Source organism: Hibiscus syriacus, unplaced genomic scaffold, assembly GCF_006381635.1.
Source record: "Hibiscus syriacus cultivar Baekdansim isolate YM2019G1 unplaced genomic scaffold, ASM638163v2 tig00110194_pilon, whole genome shotgun sequence".
NCBI classification, from domain to species: Eukaryota; Viridiplantae; Streptophyta; class Magnoliopsida; order Malvales; family Malvaceae; genus Hibiscus; species Hibiscus syriacus.
The window spans coordinates 971,846-994,295 of record NW_024062620.1 but is presented as its reverse complement, the minus strand read 5'-3'; the positions used below and the strand labels follow the sequence as shown (position 1 = coordinate 994,295).

At 34.4% G+C, this 22,450-nt stretch overlaps 2 protein-coding genes and 1 pseudogene across 3 annotated transcripts; all 3 read right to left on the bottom strand.

The window, feature by feature from the left end:
• Positions 1-2,540: 2,540 nt before the first annotated feature.
• LOC120217948 (glycerol-3-phosphate dehydrogenase SDP6, mitochondrial-like) lies at positions 2,541-8,700 on the bottom strand. The gene is made up of 7 exons (XM_039214975.1): positions 8,223-8,700; positions 7,060-7,533; positions 5,661-5,992; positions 5,370-5,530; positions 4,792-5,047; positions 2,836-3,134; positions 2,541-2,743 (listed from the first exon to the last, which is right to left on the bottom strand). Coding segments are annotated over exons 1-7 (1,902 nt in total). The 5' UTR covers positions 8,602-8,700; the 3' UTR covers positions 2,541-2,742.
• A 1,737-nt stretch (positions 8,701-10,437) lies between these two features.
• On the bottom strand, positions 10,438-15,879 carry LOC120217947. 2 transcript variants are annotated; one of them, XM_039214974.1, is made up of 4 exons: positions 14,593-15,879; positions 13,396-14,547; positions 11,176-11,486; positions 10,440-10,870 (listed from the first exon to the last, which is right to left on the bottom strand). In XM_039214974.1, exons 1-4 carry the CDS (start codon positions 15,657-15,659, stop codon positions 10,518-10,520), a joined length of 2,883 nt encoding a protein of 960 aa, XP_039070905.1. In that variant the 5' UTR covers positions 15,660-15,879; the 3' UTR covers positions 10,440-10,517. The 2 variants fall into 2 exon arrangements, with proteins under 2 accessions (XP_039070904.1, XP_039070905.1); XM_039214973.1 differs by having other exon boundaries at positions 10,438-10,870; positions 13,396-15,879.
• A 1,025-nt stretch (positions 15,880-16,904) lies between these two features.
• Positions 16,905-18,869, bottom strand: LOC120217996 (annotated as a pseudogene).
• Between the last annotated feature and the right edge of the window lie 3,581 nt (positions 18,870-22,450).

Below are 22,450 nucleotides of genomic sequence, written 5' to 3'. Positions count from 1 at the left end.
TAACCATGATGGGCGGGCGATATGACGAGTGTACCGGCCTACATCATCGTGTCCGAATCGTAGACCAGTGATTAAGCAGAACTCCTTCCGCCCAAAGCAAGTATACGCTGGTGGAAAATGAAACCATATCTCTTCCTCACCACGTTGTATACTGTCGGGTAGATTTGATGTCATGGTCTGAAGCCACAAATGGGTCAAATTAGCATCTCCACCCGGATGCTGTACTCTCAGCCATGGCCCGAAGCAGGTTTCCTCAAACAATTGTCTTTGAGCAGGTGAAAGCTTCTTTGCAATTGTAGTGGCCAGGCTGACTTTATTTCTCAAGGTCAATTGAGCCGAAAAAATTTCTACAAAAACAATAAACATACCAAGTTAGATATACCAAAAACTACACTGTGAAGATATACCAAAAACAATAAACATAAAAAGTAGTAGTTTATTCTTGAAACTAAAATTCGCAACACTGTTTTGTCTTTTGGTTGAAATGAAAATCGCAACGAGAGAATCGCAACGCGAGATGACAATCGCAACGAGAGAATCGCAACGCGAAATGAAAATCGCAACGAGAGAATCGCAACGCGAAATGAAAATCGCAATGCGATTTTGGTTTCGCGTTGCGATTCTCTCGTTGCGATTTTCATTTCGCGTTGCGATTCTCTCGTTGCGACAGTCATTCTCTCGTTGCGATTTTCATTTATCTCGTTGCGACTCTTCTGCAAATTGAAACTTGAATGGATTGCATTACTTCAACCAAAAGACAGAACAAAGACAAAGACAAATACTAACTTGAAAATCGCAACGAGAGAATAGCAACGCGAAATGAAAATCGCAACGACAGAATCGTAACGCGAAATGAAATCTAAGTGAAATGGTTAATCTATTATTGAAATGACCAGTAAACTTATCATCAGTTTCAATATGAAAAACCTACAATAATGCAAACATTTCAAAATAAAAATAATTAAAAAAACTAACCCTCGGAGGTTGATTTTCCATTTCTGAATATTGTGAGGGATTTCTAACCGTGAATGGTTGTGAGGGATTTCGCCGGAGATGGGGACGGAAATCTTCGGAGATGGGGACGGATTTCTTCGCCGTAGAGAGTGAGAGATGGAGATGGGACTGAGTTGTGATTTTAGGTTTTAGGTTATGAGTTGCGATTACGGGATTTTGTCTTAATATTCTTTTTGTAATTTGAAAATAAAATACGCGTAGCGATTATAATGGCGCTTTAAATATCGCGTTGCGATTTACGGATACGCGTTGCGATTTTATGTATTATCGTTGCGATTTACGGATACGCGTTGCGATATACGGATACGCATTGCGATTTACCCATACGCGTTGCGATTTACGGATACACGTTGCGATTTACGGATACGCGTTGCGATTTATGTGTTCGCGTTGCGATTTTCATATTCGCGTTGCGATTATGGAAAATCGCAATGCGAATTTGTACTATCGCATCGCGATTTTCAAGAATCGCGTTGCGATTTTGGAAACTGATTTGCGATTCTGGAAACTGATTTGCGATTCTGGGGATCGCGTTGCGATTTTTATTTCGCGTTGCGATTTTGTTGGTCATTTTGGCAAATCCAAAAAAAGTTGGTTAAAATCGTATATTATAACTTTTTTTTGGTCACTGAGGCGATTTTCTCTTTATATTATTGCAAACAAGTATATTTAATAAAAGTGTGAGTGAAATTTTGTTTACATACCAACGTAAACGTTTGAATTTTACTTTATCTAAAGTAAAATGCATTCATGGTGTTCATTTATTAATGTTGTTGATGTACGAATGGAATGATGACAATGCATTGCAAGGTTAACGATTGTGTTATAAATATGTTTTAAGTAATGGATTGATAGATTTAAAAGAATATCAACAATGTAATAATATGACGATATAAATTTTTTAGTGGTTAAGGAATTTGTTATTATCTCTTGAGGTTTCAACTTCGATGCCAAAGATATGAGTATTTATTATCAAAATGTTGAAAGCCTTTCAACACATATATTATATTGTATTCTCTAAATTTATATACATATAAAGAAAACAATATGTCGCCTGTAAAATGGCATAATAGAAAGGGTAAGATATAATGAGATGAATTAAACCATAATTAACTAATTGTTAGTAGTAAATGTAAATCAGTAAACATATTGTAAATGTGACTGATTATTGTTTATTGCTTGTGTGATTTGCCCTTGAGCGTAAACAAAGCTTTCATAAGCTTAACGTGTATAAAATATATAAAAATTTATAATAACTGTACACGTTCCATGAAAATATATAAAATTTTTGACATGATGAGATATTTAATTTTCAAATTCAGAAATAACTTGTGATGCAAAGCAAAATGGCACATAATTCAAAGTTTCCATGATGATCGAGAATGAAAACAGTGCACATGTAAATAGACAGATACCTGAACAAATGAATTAAATTTTTGTATGAATTGGAGAGAAACAGCTTTTAAGCATAAAATGAAGGGATTGTCAATTAAGATAAAATAATTTACCAATTAGAAACCTGGAACAGGGGAACATGTCCGAAACCTTTATACCAGGTCCTGTGAACTGGCAATCTCTTAAAAGAGTTGCTTTATTAACGATGCAGAGCAAGCTCTACACAATCAAGTTCAATTCGATCCTTCCTTTGCTCAATGACGTAGATGTATGCGCCTGTATATGTAAAAAAAAATAAAGAGAGCCCTGAACTCCGAAACTGCTCTCGAGACACCTGAAACAAAGTTAACAGCAACATCTCAGTACTGTAGTACCAGAAGCAGTGAAAGGCTTTCGACGGATTCATGAATAGAAAATAATACTTACTACTGATGCTTCCCATCATGGAACTGTGCATTCTTTGAAGACTTGAAAGTTTCTAAAAATTCTTTAGCCTTCTGCATTTCTTGCTTCTGCTTTGACTTGTCCCAATTGTGCTCAACAGCAAGTATTTCGATAATGCGTGGCAAGGCATGGCTTGCTGCATCGGTTTCAAGGAAAGCAAGGCGAGACCTCCTGGCAATGAAATCAACCGCAGATTCACAGTACTCGTTTCGAGCACAATATGCAACCTCCGCCTCCAGATAAGGGTACCCATGAGCAAGCCTCTTACCCAAATTTTCATCCTGGAATTTCAAATGCAGATTTGAAATTGTTAACTAACCAAGAAGACATTAAAAATTGCAAGTTCAGAAACATAACTTGCTATATTAAAAAACGTAATCATTTAAATAATCCCAAGCAACTGTACGCTAGGTCTTTGGATTAGACGATGGCACTTCCAATCGGGAAGAGAATTCAAAACTCTTGCACTAAAACTATGTCATAGAATTGGTTCTATCAAAGCTAACGAGGCTATTGCTCCTTTGATTGATTACAAATAAGGTTCTTATATCTATGTTGTTCAGATTCTTCATTTTTTAAAGCACTTGTGTTCAACAACCGTGTCTGCACGTATGAAAACAAGGGGATATGACCTTTAAAAAAATCCTCCAAATACATAAACCACTTCAAGAAAATAATTTGATTATACCCTTGTTGGAAACATACCATATTCGAAACTCTTACCAAAGCCCAAATAGCAGTCTTATATAACTTACAGGACAAGAATTAGTGTATAAATTTGTTATGCACAGAAACTGAAGAATTAAAGAGTATATGAATGCTCCACAATTGCCTGTCCTATCCCTAGTAGCATCCAAACTTGTCATTTAAATTAGGAACAGGCATGGAAACCTGATGATCGAGAAGAATTTGACATGTCAGCACCCACTGATAAGGAACATAATCTCACTTGAGATTTCACAATATCATACAGTACATAAATAAAACTAATGCATGACTCATAGCATTATTAGGGGTGAGTAAAACTAGATTCAACTTTAAACAATAGAAAAGAATTCAAATTGTGAGTTAACTGAATCGAGTTATTTCAGTTTTTTTAATTGAATTATTTGATTTTTTTTTGTAGTTCAAGTCATGTTTAAATAGAATAACAAATTGAAATACCCCTTGAGTCCATGTCAATTTTGAAAATGTGTAAATTGTTATCTAGCAACAAAAAATACAAAAAGATTTTTTTATAAAAAATCTCCAAAATTTCATAAAAGTTCCAAAAATTGTTATTTTATTAAAAAATTATATTTTCCCCAGAATGATGAATTCAAGGCTTTTTAAAAAATAAATTATCAAATCAAGTTTATCATATTAAAGTATCTTTTTTCTTATTTTGTTTTGAAAGAGTTTTCAGATAATATTGTGTTAAATTTATTTTCTCTAGCTTAAAATTTAGTCATATTGTCGAAACGGTTTTTATTTGACAACTTTTTTTAACTTAATTCAAATAAATTTATTCGACTCGAATTGATTCGAAAAATTTTCAAATTGAGTTAGGATGATAAAGTAGGACATGTCAACTCGACGCTCACCCCTAAGCACTATCACCAGAAATCAATTATGAGAAGAAATTCATGACATTTTTAAGTAAAATTTCCATCTCTCATCAAGTAATTGCATAGAATGCCTAAGACTATAATTCCTAGCTTATTTCCAGTAATTTATCTCCCTCTAAGAAGAACAAATTAACATTGTATTGAAATGAAGATCCTTGAAAGCTATTGCATTTGATTAACGTGGAGTTGTTAGATAAATATTCACTAAAATCCTTAAATTTGTCAATACTCGAAGTCCAATGTGCAGTAGACAGATGCAGAATTACCTCATCACTACCGCTATTAAGACCCATAATTAACAGTTATGATTATGAGAGCATAGCAAACCAACCTGAGCTATGGAGGCCACTCGTTCTGCTAAGGTGCCATATGCATGAGACAAATGCTTTGCAGCAGCAGCGTCCATCACCCCAGGAACAATTTTACCATGTGACTTCTTCATGCGTACATATTGCTGAGCAAGAACAGTAAAAAGCGAGGGTTCCCATCCATCTCCACCAATCAGCCGCAGGTTGCTTGTTATACATCCATTGCTTGGGCTCAGTTTACCAGACTTGATAGCAGCATTAACTGCATCTTCTGCCATGCTGAAACTAGTTTTAGTAATCCCAACAACTCATGCCAGAAAGAAGACAGAGAGGGAAACAGAGACCAATAGAACAAGATACCATGCTCGAAAATCAAGGAGTTCAGAGTCAGGGTATTTCTATCACTATTTCATGTAATTCAATAGTTGGACTACACTCCAAATTTTCACTTCATGTTATATAAGTTCAACAGTAGTACAGCAAGATTAACTCAGCCCTTGTAACACAACTAATACTTGCAACTTGCAAGTATATTGGAAACAACCCCCAGAATATGTTGCTACTCCAAAAGAAGATTTAGCACAACCTGAGTAAATATTACCTTCGATAAGTAGTCCACTTCCCACCAGTGATTGTTACCAAACCAGGATATTCCTCGGAAACAACATGATCTCTAGAAATGCTCTCGGTGCTCTTTGCATTAGGATCAACAGCCAATGGACGGATACCGCTCCAGGCAGAAAGAACATCTGTACGTCGTACCTAATGTTTTCCACCATAAATTAATTAAAAAAATGGTCTGAACTATTTACCAAAAAAATATGTGATTGAATGAAAAATAATGTAGAAAAACAAAGTCAAAGTACTAAATATTGATAAAACCAAGTTATACCTTGACATTAAGGTAATCGCAGATCGCGTCAAGTATAAATTGAATTTCGTCCTCATGTGGTTCTGGAAGTGGGGTGATGGAAGTACTAGAATCTGTAGTGCCAGCTATAGTTCTCCCCAACCATGGAAGCATGAAGACAACTCGTCCATCCTTAGTTTTAGGGACAATCAAGCCCATTCCTTCTGGAGAATAGTAATCTGGGAGAACAACATGCACACCACTGCTAGGACATATCATAGGCAGTGCATCTTTATTGGCCATTTTCCTTAAAGAGTCGCAAAATGGTCCAGCCGCATTCACAACAACTTTTGCATAGGTGTCAAACTCCTGTCCTGTTTATATTATAATGAGCAAAAGGATCAAACAGATTACCAGGCACGCTACCTAACTCCATCAATGTACATATGCAGCAATAAGCTTAATTTTGAAGGAAGAAAAAATGGAAGCAGATGTTTAGTCCTTATGTGTTAATCCTTTTCTTCATCTGGGTAACAAAATAAGAAATAATAATATTTCGAAAATGCTTCAACCTTGCAGGGCATGAAATAAGCCAAAATAAACAAATGAAACATAGAGATGTTTAACTAGGATTGTCACTTATTTAAAATGTAAAAATTGAATAATGAATTGTATAAACTTGAAGATAAAATTAATTAATTCCAATCATACAGCACCCTCATCTAAAGAATGTTGGACATCTTTTAACAATTTAATCATATCAAAGCTCTATGAAAAATTACAGTATATAATTTGAATGGAAAGCCTTGAAGTTTGATCAAAGAAACTTCCGCTTAGGGGCAATTTAAGCCACAATCGTACCCCTGCACTATTGGTTGTTGATTCTAAGAATTAAGGAATTTTGAAAATTATATCTCAATCTGTCTTATCATTTTATGAATAAGGAAACAGTCTAATGAAACACATTCAAGGGTTTAAAAGGTGACTAATGCATTAAGGCAAAACTAACTAGAGCAAGTTAACCACACAGAAATTAAACGGTGATAACAAAAAGGTGATTAATGCGTTCAAGGCACGACTAACTAGAACAAATTAACTAAAAGGAATTCAAATGGGGAACATCTCAATCAACTGCTTGAATAGAAAGCTGATTCATATTTTCAAGACATAAGTGTGAATAGTGCATATCGAACATAGGTATCAAATGCATCTCGGTTCACTGCTAGAATGCCATTAACAAGTACTTTAATCTTATGGTAACTTTTGGCCTGTCTTCTTCTATTATTTTTTTCTTTATTTCTTCTCCTACCATTTCAAACTTAATGTTTCATGAAGAGGCTGGACAGAAACAAACAAATCAAGCCAGAGACACAAATTGTTGTAAGCTTGAATTGGTTATCATTTATGTGAATTTTTTTTCAAGAATGGATATGCCAGCTACCTGACAGGTTGTCACGAATTCTTGCACCAATTACCCGCTGCGTATCTTCCTCTTTAATAAAGGATACAACTTCTGCATGGTTAAGCACTGCTGCCCCAGCAAGTGCAGCAGTGCAAGCTAATCCAACGTTTAGGCGTGAGTCATTCATCTGACCATCATAGTACACAACTGTGCCCCTCAAGCTTTTATCTTTGCCCTTCTTAGCAAGTGTGGGGAAGAGTTCAATAGATTCTTGTGCAGAATAATATCTGGACAAATGTAAAAGACGTCTTCCAGCAACCAGATCGTACATTTTCAAGCCCATCCAGTAGTATACTACCTCAAACCAGTCAAAACAGGGCGTCATGCATGGCAAGGCATGACAAAGATGAGGAGCATTCTCAATAACTTGTTTACGCTCCTCAAGTGCATGGAAAACCAGCTTCAACTGCCCATAGTCAAGGTTAAAGACAGCTTTCTCCAAGTAGCGGACTCCTACCATAATTGAACAAATGGATTAGCCGAAAAACTGAAACAAGCTTATCAAGAAGAAAAGAAATTAGCCTAATGTACATATTTCATGAAATATGTTTAAATGTCAATTCTAAAGGCAACAACAAAACTATGACATGACATCCATCTTAAGCATTTTAAATAATTCAACTGGAAGGAAAACTTTGACGTTATAGAAAAGAAATCTACTTTAATTTTTTTTTAAAAAGGAAATTTTTTATAGTAAATTCATACAAGTGTAATTGATATTTGATAGAGAATACGTTACAGAAATATTGAAGAAAAACTTTTAACAGAAGTACAGAACTAATCAACGTATATGCATTTAAAATCTACGCTCCCTCAGTGAAAAAAAAAAGTTGAAAAAATACACTAACTAATATCTTCTTCGCAGAGTGAAATAGAATTTCCCTTTTTCTCACTTAGATATTTCGAATCCAATGCGATCATCATTTCAGATTTGACGTCGTCAACAACAATCGAAGTTGAAAACCAGGAATCTTGAGATTGCATATATGATCGCTTCAATCAGCTTGAAGTTTCTTCTTGTTCTCAATTTATTTACTAAAGCCCATTTACATATCAAACGGAGAATTTACAGAAGAAAAAAAGAGAAGAAAATGCGACATTTATTAATTAAAAAGTCAATTTGCATGAATATTCATGCTTACCTCCATGAATAAGCTTGGTGGACCGCGAAGACGTTCCGGAGGAAAAATCCTCTCGCTCGACGAGGCCGACACGGAGGCCTCTTGTGGCGGCGTCCAGAGCAACACCGCAACCGGTGGCACCACCGCCAACGACCAGGATGTCGAATGGATTACCAGATTTGGCAGCAATCAGGGTCGATTCCTGGGCAGCGCGGGAAGGAACGACGGCGCTCGGATCAATAATTGTTCGCCTCAGGGACTCGACGGTCGCGTGGCCACTGGCCCGGTCATTAGAAGATACAGATGGAGTTAAAAGGATTGCGCCACCGCATGCAGTAACTGCTACTGCAGCTGTGGCGGCGGTGGCAAGGTGTCGGAGGCGAGTGGCGGTTGCGGACATTGCGTAGAAGAGAGAGAGAGAGAGTTTGGTAATCGAGATGAGGGAGAAGATGTAGGAATGTACTTATATGAATTTACAAAACTGTCCCTCCCTTTAAAACTACTTTCCTTTTCCGATAGAAAGAAAAAGATGTCTGAATTTATATTAGACAGTAATAATAATTTTAATAAAAGGCAACTAAATAAATATTTATTCCCTCCCATTTTAATAATTCTTAAGACTTTAGGATTTTAGTTTCAGAAGATAAAATATAATTAATAATAAAAATTTAAATGAATAAAATAAAATATATCAAGATTTGAAGGTCTACATAAATATTTATCTTTATATATTTTTTAATGATAAAAAATTGAAAGGGTAGAGTGCTGGGACTACGTATAGTTATGTATCTTATCTTAATCATTTTTAATATTTATTATTTTCTTTTATTAATAATATTAAATATTAAATATTTTAACTTATTTTAAAAGTATTTTTTAAAATCTATACTTAAATTTTAGATTGTATTATAGAATTATCCGAATTCAATATGTTAAGATCTTAAAATCGAACAAAACATTAAGATGAACATGTGTTGTCTGATTATAGATGATATTTTATCTTATTTCTAAACAAAAATCTTAATTATTCTTTTTTATTTATTTCTAAAATTTTCATATAATTTTTCTTGAATAATGTTGTGATATTTAGGGGTATCCAAAATTACTCAATTTAATATATCTAATTCTTTGACTCGTCGACTTAGATAAAAATAATCGAGTATTTTTTAAAAAAATATTTGAATTCTCAGGTCGGGTATCTAACTCGTTATTTTAACAGATCACAAGTTAGGCCATAGGCCGCAATTTCCAACCTGTCGGATCAATAGGTATTCGATTCTTTTATATATTTTACTTTTATTTTATATTAAAATTTTCATTATCAATTCTCAAACTATTTTACCCTAACATTCTAAATTTAAAAATTTTAAATTATTCTACCATAACATTTAATTTTACAGATATCTAATTTACAGATACACATACACAAACTTAATAGATCCTATATGAGCCGACAATTTAATATCTAAAAATTTTAAACACCAAAAAATACAGAAACTTCCATTCAACAACTCCCGGGTGCAACTGCTCCGCCCTTTTCCAAGATCGGAAAGGGACAGCCTAACATGCGGGAAAAGTATAGATATTATTTTAATAGTTATTTATATATAAAAGTAAAATTATCATTATCATATCCAAAAATTAATAAAATTAAGATTTATTCAACAATCGTAAGTTAATCGCAAGTAAGACAATACTCAACTCATATTTGTTAAAAAAATTATTGTTTAACTCGACTTGTTACTCTTTAAACTCGACTCAATTAAAAAAAATCAAATTCAAATCGATTTATAAAATATAACTCGAAAAACACAAAATTTTAAATAATTAATATATTGATTTTCAAATTCGAGTCGTTCAACGCCATATGGTATATACATATCACATATGAAGAAATATATACATATTGTATATGATTATAGAAAATTGTTTAAATTGAAATCAAATACTACTATAATATTATAAATATTAACAATTAAATTTAAACAGAAAATAGAATAACTCGATTCCAAAATTTTTCAAATAAAATTTAAGTTATAAAATAAGACTCGTAAACGAAAATATTTTGACTCGTCTCTATCGAACATTCACCCTCTTCTTTAGTGCCATAATAGAATTTAACATGTAAATAAGACCAAGGCAACAGATAGAAAAGTAGAGTAAAATATAGCAATCTTATACTAAATGTTCACATTAATAGTCTCATGATACTATGATTACAGACGGTACAAAGCTAGCAGATAACAAAGGTTTAACCAATCACTTTTTTAGACATGAATTAAAAAAAATGTTTCAAGGCCAATAATTTATAAAAAGCTACCTTTCATCAGTCTTGACAGGATCATTAGCCAAGTCCAGGATCTCCTTCTTGCTCTTTACCACACTCCATTTCCTGTTATGAAAGTCAAGTTTGTCCAAGTCCTCTGAAATTGCCATATAACCATAAAGAAGCTGCTCCTCCAGATTGTCACCCATTTCCTCGATGCTATTTTCGCCATTATTTTTTGATGTAAATTCGATTCTCCCGTGCTTCTTCTCAACAAAATATTGATGAAGTCTCTCTGCCGTTGCCAGTCCAGTGAATGTGCCTAAGAACTTCACCAACATAATACTTTGGTCTGCAGGTCTACCTAGGCACACGCTGATTTTCCCCCCAACAAAGCCTTTATCTATCATCATTCAAGGACCAAGAAGAGGAAGCTTCTGGTCAAAGAAAGTCTTTCATATTCACCAGCAAGTAAAAAGCTTTTAACATTATGATTAATTCCATTTACTCGTAGAGCATATGCACAGCCAATTCAACTTAAAACTTTCATCTATTCTTAGTATATTTTGCTTTTCATTTTTGTTGGTTGATATTAGCAGGGCATCAAACATCCATTTTTTATGTTCCACTCTTGGAACAATTCGAACGAAATACATTAAACCTTTTACTAAACAAATTATCATGCAAATTTGACAGTCAAGTACTTACCTCGCAGAAAAGCCTGCACGCCTTCTATTGGAACAATCATCTGTTCTTGAGGATTGTTATTTGCCATAGAAATATTGTGGATGACAACCATTGGAGGCCAGAGAACCAAATCCTCCTTCTGAGCCAAGGCTTCAGCTTCAGGCAAGACCTGGGGAACCCATGTTATAGTGTCAGGAGGTGCTATGCTGTCCCATCCCAACAACACACATATTGCTTTGTGAAGACCTAAATGCTCTGCCCTCAGCCCCACCTTGTGAGACATGAAAGCATGGGTCACCAGGCGTTGGGTGTCCATGAATTCCTTTGAATAACTGTAAAAGGAAAGATGTAAGAATAAAGGACAGCAAGAGAGAGAGAGAGAGAGAGGAAGATTCATCATTCATCAATGGTAATTAATTTTAAAAAGGATACAATGATTCGACTGGGCCATTAGAAAGAAAAAAAACAATCAGTATCCAATCAGATCAGATGGAATGAAATCAAAATCAAGAACATAAAAGTAACATCCAGTTCCCATCCATTGTATCTCAGACCAATTTTCCTGCAGTAACTAGAAATATAGGAAATGATGTTCCGAAACCTAAACTCACCTTTACTTGGGTCAAAAAGTGACCTACCTTCAAATGGGTTACATTTTTCACCCAGATTCAACAATAAGTTGAGGGGTATATTTGGACTTATCAATTCTAACCCAACCGTAAAACAGAACGAAATTAACCCGAATCAGGAACCTGATTGACCATAAAAAATTAAGACCACACCAAGCCGAACTCGAAAATGACCCAAACAATTAACCTGAAATGATCTGAACTTGAGTATCAAACCTGAATGACAACCCAAAATGAACCAAACTGAAAATCCTGACCACCATAACCTAAAACAGACCTAAATCTGAAATAACCTGAACCCAAAAGATGAAGACTGAAAATGAAGACTTTATCAGAACCAAGATGGATAATTGATATCAATATTTAGCAAGCTACAAGACATTGCTGTTTAAAACCATGGAAAACAAAATAATACACACTTTTTACAAAGTTATTTGCAGAACATAGGTTATGTCTAACATGATATGGACCACTCAGATTTTTCTCTCTTTGATTTGCCCATCTACACTGCTATTTAGACCTGCTCCATCAAGGACCTCTCCATTAAAAGCAAGTAGCAGCATAATTGACTGGCAGAGGCTCACTATCATCCTATCTGCCACAGACAAATGAATTACCACTCCACAGACAAATGAATTACCACTCAATCGGTCACTCAAATTGCCTATTAAATCCTTATCTAATAGGTCTTACATTCAGATTACCGAAGTCCCTCTAGCAGACATAAGGGTGTACTAACCTTGCTCCTTAACAACATCCAAGGATTCTGAAAGAGCAAGAACTAAGTGCTCAAACCAAACATTTGAGGTGCCTGTTGCTGAAAACAAGCAGTTTTTTCTCATAAATCAATCATGAGCAACGAATGCAATAAGTTCTATCCAATATCCACAATGACGCCGAGAAGTTCTCCATATTAGCACTTAAAAGAATCCTCAGACTTCTTAAAAGTCCTCCAGTTGAAATAACGAAATCAACCAACTTTCGCAGTTAGCTCACTTATAGGGCTACACAGAAATGTCATCTGAACCAGGAAATTTCAAACCTCACTGAATGAAGCTTAAATTGATAAAACTAAATGCCTTGGTCCCATCAACAGCAAGCAAGCCCTTTCAGCATTCTTTGGCCACAAATGCTGAAAGCCAGTTAGTGCACAAAAGCATTTACCATATCTAAGGTTGCATGGTATTCAACATATTCATATGCTCGGCATTCACCAGCTGGTACCTTATAAATTATTACATTATATGAAACCTGCAAATTGCTAATAATATTAACCATCATTTCTCGGTCTACTAGTCTATTTCTTCTCAGAAACAAACCAAACGATATTAAACCCTGAAATAAAGTTGTTTATGACCAGCCATCATAATACGTCTAGTTACCATGTAATGAACAAACTGTATGGCCAGAAGAAAAAACCTTAATATAATTGCTTAAATAACTAAAAAACAGGTATGATTTTGCTAGTTCCAAAATATTCAAATGGCCATAAAACCATCCTAGGAAAACCAACTGACAGAACCTTTAGGGCTAAAATCCTCATTCAAGAAAAGATTTACATGAAAATATATGCCCCTCTTTAAAATGCATGTCATAGAAAAGGAAAACAGACCTTCTACCACAAACAATGCAGAACAAACTACCAGCATGTCCTTGCTCCTTGTATCTTCTACGAACAGACTGGTTCAAGTTTAATCTTCTAGAGTACGTTAAAAATGCTTCATGTACCAATTGCTTAAATTCTTCTGAATCCTCAGACAGCTCAGCCTCTGCATAGTTCACAAAATCTTCAGTCATGTCACCATCATTTGCATTTATATCCTCATCATAATCTTCATTTCTCTTCCAAACTTTGTTTTGTTTATGAAGGTTACTTCTTTTTTCATTGTGATGTGAAGTATGCCAGCTAAGAGAACCAGGTTCAGGATTTCCCTTAATATATTTACCACTATTTTTGTAAAAGCTGATTGGAACTTTTTGTGAATGTGCCAAAGAATCTTCGGACGTATACCAGTCATCCAATTCAGAATTTCCGTGAAGTTCTGGCCCATCATATGTCCTTCCAGGCTTTCTATATTCATTGTGGCAATGCTGTTTTGTCCTAGATGCATGTAAACCAATTGTATCTTCATCAATCTGCTCATCACTGTCATATGAAACTCCAAAGTCGCCAGCTGAATGCAATTTTCTGGATACATTAGTTTTAGAACTTGGCCTACCAATATCTTCCACCATAAGGAACTTCCTTTTAAGGATCCTATCTGAGTGCCCGTCAAGTTCGTTCTCCATCCTCTTTGTTCTTAGACGAGGTCTACATTGCTCTGTATCATATTTAGATGCAGAAGAATTTACAACTCTTTCATTTTGAAACACTGGACCTACCCCCCTGCCAAAACCAGAATCAGATCTCGAATTTGATGATTGACGATTGTGATATGCATCCAAATGTGAAAATTCATAGTCTTGAGGTAATCTTCTTCCAAATGCAACATGGGTGTCTTCTGAACACACATATTCCCCGTCTCGCATTGGTGCATATGATCTGCACATATCAATGTAGTCTGTGCTCATCTGATTTTGCAAAGGGCGGTCATTCCATATAATGCCCTTTCTTGAACTTCCATAAGAATGATCTGTATTATCAATTTTGTCTATAACATGGTGCAAAACATTTCGTTTCGGCATGTCTATATGACCGTAATCAACCGATGCATGTTCATAGCAAACTCGAGATTGAGAAGCCATCATCCCTTTTAAATCCTCAACTGGATACCCACGATTATTACTTCGTATTGCTCTAGGTTTTCTGTATAGGTAATCCTCATACTCAGCTCTGCTTGGACTATTTGGCCATTCCTGATATAATGTCATATTCCTTCTGGTAGCTTCAGAAACTCTCACAGGCTCTGTAAGTGGCCTTTGGTCGTATTTATTATATCTCACAGGTTCAGTGAACTTCCGGCTGCTCCTATGATATTCTTCAGAACCGTGTAAGGGTGCATCATCCTGATATGAACTCAGAAACTCAGTCCTAGGGAGACCAGAAGATGTGCCAGCAAATTCCTTAAGTTGAGGGGTGCACATGAAATCCTTGGATTGAGATGCTTCCACCATACTATATGCAACATCCTGAGAGTCAAACAAGGGTTTATCTTCTTTGTAAGAATCCTTAACTGACACCTTCTTTGAAGGTATAGTTTCTCGATGCCGAAATTTATCACGCTCATATTGATCTATATCAATATCTTGTGAGGAAAATGGTAATTGCTCACTAGTTTCTGCAAAATTTAAGCTTGGACCTAGATCCTTAGGCAACCGATGTGGTCCTCTTACATCATTTTCTTCCACTGGCAACAATTTCTGGTCCATCATTACATGCCCATCCATACTCAAAACTCTCTTTTTCATATAGTCCTTCTCTTTGGTCAACCTAGATGTACCATGATCATACCTATACAAAGCCCTTGCTCCGGAGTTTGAACGATCATCAAAACCAGCAGGCTCAACAAAACCATATTTTCTATTGATAACTCCCTCATCTTCATAATGAGGCTTTTTACGCATTTGCTCATGTAGGGGTGATTTTGATCGTGCCATTTCAGTACTAAGGCTACCCAAATGCCTACCATACGAATCTCTCCCCACTATGGATCCGCTCATCCGATCCTTAACCGAACCCTCCTTCCTGGACACGTCAAGGGCGTTGGGACTATAGTTTCTCTGCCCACGCGGTGGAGGAGACCGATTATTCATCACCTCACGACGAGAAGCTGGATAAGGGTCATGAGGACCAACTTCAGCAGCAGCCCTGTGTTGACTACGCGACTTAACAGTTCGAGATAGTTCAACCTGTTCTCCTTTTCTTCTAGATTGCATCTTTCCACTTATCAAACACTATTAACTTTCTACGTATTCAGAAACAGGCAAAAGCCCTAACTTCTAGATCAAGTTTATGTACCGATTTTGAAAACCCTAAAAACCCAGTAAGCTTGGAGGATCTCAAAAGTCAAAACTAAGAAATCGATTGCAAAAGACGTATCTAAGAAAACCCCATAAAGGATTTCCGAATCTTGGAGAGAAATTAAAAGGAAAAAGACCAAACCTTGTATAGACTTGGATTAAAAGAACCCATGGATTGGTCTCAAAGCCTTTGTTCGAATCTTGTCTCAACAAAAATTCTGAATGCCCCTTACTCTTTTACCCACAACAGTTATAGATAAAAAGAGTCTGATCTGATCTGATTTGATGATTGGGTGTTGAAGATTAGAAACAAACAAGAAAGTGAAACGGGTTACTTGGTGCATTTTTATTGGTAAAAGGGTTGCCTTTTCTTTTCTTTTCTTTTTTTTTTTGTCTGATATTCGCATTTTTATGAAACTAAACTCTAAATTAATTCTTAAATATGAAAATATTTTAATTAAAGGTTTAAGGAGTGATTTTACCTATATAATAGATCTAAATCAATTCTTAAAAAATAGATATAAATTAATAATTTTATCTTTACTTTTTAATTATATTAATTTTATTCTTAAATTTATTTAATAGAATAACTCTTATTCTTTTGATTGATATTAATTCTTATGTTATTGATATAACAGTATATTATATCAACGCGACGATACAAGATATTGACATAATAGTCTATATATGAACGATAACATGATATAGGGTTTAATTACCTTTTATCAAATTTGAAGGTATAATTGATTTTAATTTAAATTTCAAGGAATTATTTATTTAAATAGAAAAAATTAAAAATTAAGAAATTCAAATTTGAAAATTACTAAAATATTAAAAATAAATATTAAAAATAAAAATGCTATTAAAAATAAAAAAATAAGTAAAATAAAGATATTAAATTAATTAATTATTACTTTTTAAGAATTTAAAATATTTATAAAGTATTAAAAAAATTAAACACTCTTGTTAGAAAAAGTCTTTAATTATCTCATGTCGGTTTTAATTTACAACTATTTCTTGAATAAATCTTTCATGGAATCAAGTCAATCAACCTTACATTAGAGTAATAACGTTTAGGGTAAAGTACACAAATGGTCCTCGGATTATAGGACACTACTTTATTGAGTCCCTCGACTATTTAGTTACAAAATGATCCTCTGATTATATGATCACTCGAGTTTCTTTCTTACACGTGTTGTTGTTACTTTCAGTCTCATTTGAATGTGGAGTACCATAATCATATGTCAACTCGGTCATAGGAGGTATGTGTTTCTTTGCAAAGAAACCAATATGGAGATAAGCTTCATTATTTTGCCCATACATGATTGGCTGCCAAAAAATATTTGGAGTACAACTATGATTCATAAATCGAGCTACATTGCCGATGTTCTTTGCACTTATGGATAGGGGAGATGGACTATCAAAATCTTCAGTGGCGTCTGAACTTTCCTCTCCTACTAACTCAGGTTCACAATTCCACTTGAAGGATTCATAGTGTCGGTTTGTATAAAAAATGTAGTCATCAATTTCCCCATATACAACATATTGTCTTGCCTTATTATTGGCAATAACTTCACCTGCATATTCACATATAAATGCACCTGCACGAATAGGGTCCCGTGACTGAAGACCCCAACCCCTATCCGTTGTCTTCAAAACTTTCAAGTGAAATTTCAAACCAGTCTGTGAAACTCTATTTTTGCAGTTCCGACCGCATGGACAGGAGGGACCACATTCATATATCAAGGATTTTCGACACACTAGAACTCCATGGGCAGTGTAAGGAAAATCACCTCCATTTTTTTTAATGCAGGAGCAGTTAGAATTTCCTGGTTGGCAAGCATCACAGCAATCACAGAGGAGAGTAGATTGCACAAAGTCAAATGATTTCAAATACTTGACAGTAGGGACATATGTGAAGTAAGCAGGTCCACTTTCATCATCAACCTCATTTACAAGTGAAACAGGTGTGCTTTCTGCACCTGAAGTGAGGTCGGAAAGAATAAGTCCGACCCTTGAAGATACAGCTTTCCCCTTTTGAATTGATTTCCAAGTTGTAAAAGCACCAGTTTGCCCAGGGATCCTAGCAAGTTTATATTTGAACATATTGAAACCTGATTTTGCCTTCTCCATCCATGACTCTTGGATCTTGTAAAGCCCATCATATACATAGACCTTAGACGATTGCTGGATAGCATCCTTAAGACCCCGAATGACTCTTATTTCATTTCCTCTGTGCAAACTCTTCTCCAAAGCAAGATTTCCCCTCTCAAGCTTCTGATCAGATGCTTCTTTATCTCTACCAGCATTCCCACCTTGACCACTGTATATCAAAATATCTGGATCTTCAGCATCATTATCATACCCTCCGGATGAGACAATGCTTAAAGCCACTAGTTCTCCTAAATCATCCTTCATATAGTCAATTCCACCCATAGACTGAGAATGTAATCCCACCAAACACAACTCGAATCGGAAGAAGAAAATGTCCCCAATTTCAACACCAGGGACAGCCCCAATTCTCTTTTCATGTTGGTCCGCACCCCGTTGCTCATCATCGTGTTGCCAGCTTTCAAATCCGCACGCCTAATAATACCAGAAGGCAATTGCATTGTATCTTCCATCTGGCTAAGCTTTCTCCTAAGAGCGTCAAACCTCAAAAGAACATTTTCAACCAGTTTCCTATTACCATAATCTCGATCAGATAAACTAATTCCAGGATCGAAATTACTGGCAGCAGTGGAAGATAGCTTTGAACCTTTTCCTTTCTTTTTCTTCTTCTTAACAGAACTTGATCCAGCTGATTTTTTTGTGTGACTGCCGTGTGTCCATTGGAGACAAATTTTCTGTCCTGAAGGCCCTAATCGGCATGGCAGTGGAATTGATGCCATTCCGGCTAAGGTCGGGTGTAGATTGGGACTCTTGTGGTACACTAAATGGGAAAATGGCGACAACCCGGAAGGGAAAGGACCATTAGGAGGAACACAAACAAAAGGAGGACCCTCAGAGGAGTCCGGGAATTGAGGAACCAACATACGTAGCGGTTTTACATTCAAAACTTTCAGTTTATCATTTGAATTTGGTAGAACTGTGTTTCCACTTAACCCTCCTTCCATTACAAACAAAAAATCAGTGAATGGCGGGAATTAGGGCACAAAAACAAAGAGGCGCCGAGGTTGCAGCACCCAAAACCCAATTAAATGCTTCAATAAATAATCAATCCTTTCAACCAAACTTATTTTCTTTTGTCCTCAAAAACCAAAAATCCCCATTTCAATTGTCCCCTCCTTGACTTGCTAATGCACAAAATCAATGTCCTGTGTGGGAAAATTACACACTCAAATCAAGCTTTTTAGACAAAAAATGGGTGTCTTTTTTGTCATTTCAAAATCAAAACCAATAGTACACCTTGATTCTGTTATTGCCAAAAACAATATCATAAAGAGAAGTAACCATTAACAAGAAGAATCAAGAGAAAATAGAGACAAAGGGATACATGGTTTAAAAAGAACATTACCAGGTTGAGGTAGGTCAAGGGCATCAAAGTGGAGAGAACAGTAACAGATTAACTTCAAAAGAGACTGAAAGCTGTGTTGAAAGAACATTTCGATTTTTGTTTCGGTATTATGTTTGAGAGTTTTGCTGACACTGTTACTTCAACAATTCTTGTTTAAAATTAGGGTAGGGATTAATTATGAGAATCATATACAATATAATAGGTCAAAGTACACAAATGGTCCCGATTATAGAGTGTTGTTTTATTAAGTCTTCAACTATTAAAAGTTACAAAATGATCTCTCGACTATAGGTGATGCTTTGTTGAGTTTTTGAATATTAAAAGTTATGAATTAGTCATCTAACTATTTTTATGTTTCAAACTAATTTTTTTATGTTAAAAAATTGATAGCAATCTAAGTTGAATGTTAATCTACTTATTAAAATATAAAAAAATTCTAATCCTAGAATCTCAAATAACTATACAGCTCAAACAGTTTTGAGATCAAATTTTGTCGTATCACAGTCAACATGTTAACGTTAAGGTCAGACGACCATAAATTTTTAATTGAAAAGGACGAGTTTGGAATATATGAATAGTTGGATAATTTTGTAACTTTTAATAGTCAAGAGACTAAAAAATGTAATGTCTTATAGTCTATGATCATTTTTAAATTTTTAATAGTAGATGGATTTAACAAAGTAGTGCCTTATAGTTGAGGGATCATTTGTGTACTTTACCTTATATAATATAAAAGATTAAGCAAACTACATGTTTAGTATCTCGACTGTCACATTAATTCTATTTTAGTCATATAACTATTTTTAAAAAAATTATACTCAATGTTTAGTTTTGATTTCATTTTGGTTACCTGTTATAAAATTAACAGTGCATTGGGTGAAGATATTAGTGAAAGGATTACACAAATATATGATATTTAAAAAATTATTATTATGCTTTTTTTTCTTTAGGGGTTGTGCCGTTATCTGGAGATCAAATCAATTTTTTTAATTTTATTTAGTCGACGCCGACAAGGTATTGATATTGGTTGTCGATCGTCGATATTTTAATTTATTTTTTAAGAATAATTTTACTTTTGTGATATATTTTTCTTTGCCTTCGTGACACGTTTATATTATTCTTTCTCAATAGTTTGACTGTTTTTTTTTATTTTATATCTTTACAGGGTTGGATTTGATGACGCCCGACTGATCAATATAAAGCTTATTTGTAATTCTATTGATCTTTCTTGTTCTGGAGCCTTAGATTGAATTTGGATACGTGATTTTGCGTTTGTGGATAGTTTCTCACGACGCTTAACTCTGATTTATAGTGCTCTTATCAATATAAAAGGAATGCTGAAACTAAACCCTCCCCAAAAAAACTGTTATAATATTTGTAGTATCTTAATATCTAGTAAAACTATTGTGATAATTTTAGTATCTTAAAATGTAGTAAATATTCATTTCTATAAATGACCATTTAACTCTGTGGTTTTTGTTGATATTATAACTATATTTTCAATTTTGACAATATAATTACGTAACTATTTAAGTGCTTTTAACATAGTCATTTATCATTGTAAAATAAATGGCTTAGTTGATGTGGACCTTTGATCGTTAGTAAATAACAACCACATCAGTTATGTCATTTGTTTTGTAACGATATGTGACTATATTGAAACCACTTAAATAGATATGTGGTCATATCGTCAAAATTAGAAGTATGGTGATCATATTGGCACCAACCCAATAATTAAGTGATCTTTTTAATAGTTTACCTTATCAATAATAAAAATAATAAGAGTGAACTACAAATTTAGTACCTAAACTATTACTTTTATTCTATTTTAGTACCTAAACTTTATTTTTTTTAAAATCATATCTAACGTTTAGTTTAGGTTTCAATTTGGTACCCCCATCGTTAAAAAAATTAACAGAAATACTAACGTGACATTTTTTTAGTTTTCAATGATAACGTGATATTATCTTATTGTGATACGTCAACATCACTGGTAAGTTTTTAGTGATAGGGTACCAAAATGAAATCTAAACTAAACATTTGGTATGATTTTGGAAAAAAAATAAAGTTTGAGTGTTGAAACGAAACAAAAGTAATAGTTTAAGTCTAAACGTGTACTTTACCCTAGTAATAAACTAGTAATTGTGATATGATGAGACATTAAAATGAAAGGAATACGAGTGCAATTGACACAACAAAACTTAAAGAAAGCATGCTTATATCGTGCAACCAAGCATCGGATGTGGGGAAAATAATTGTCCTCGTTTTCCCTTGTTATTTTTTTAGGCTTAATAACAAAATTGGTGCCTAAACTATATCTATTTTCTCATTTAGGTCCTTAAACTTTTTTTGGTCAATTTAGGTTTTTAACATTTCCAATATTACCATTTAGGTGCCTCGACCGTAACAAACATTAAAAAAATTCCGTCAACCACTTAGAATGTGACACGTGACGCCTTTGTAAAATTTTAAAAATTTATTTTTTAAAAATCTTAAAATTATTATTATTTTTCAAAAAAATTCCCAAAATATTTCTAAAATATCAAAAAAGTCCCAAAATCCTTAATCCCAAAGTATCCACCCCACCCATCGACCGTCTCTCGCCGCTGCCACTCCCACCAACTGCCATCAATCGTGACTTCAAACCCCAAAATCCCAAAATCAAAACCTTAAATCCAAACCCTAAACCCCCTAAATTCCAACATCCATTCATCCCAATCGGTGGATGAGTGGTCGGCGGGCTGGTGGCCAGCGTGTGAGTCAATGGTCGCTAACGGTGGTGGTGGTCAGCTTCATAATCAAAAGTCTTGGGACATTTTATGAAAAATAGGAAAAATTAGGGTTTTTTTTTTGAAAATTTATGATTTTTAAATTTTTTTAAAGGAAATAAAAAAAATAAGCAACGTGTGAAACACTTTTTTGTTGATTTTAGGGGTGTTCATTCGGTTAAAACGGTGGTCGACCGAATCGAATTACCATTAACCAAACTTTTTTTCTTTAACAATTAACCGAACCAATTTTTTTTTGAAAACTTAACCGAACCGAATAAATTTCGGTTAATTTTCAAATTAACTGATTTTTTTTAAATTTTCTAAATTATATAAAAAATGAATATTTTTAATTCAAAAAAAAATTACAATTAATTTAAATAATATATAATTATAAATTTAAATTTTATATGAATTTTTTA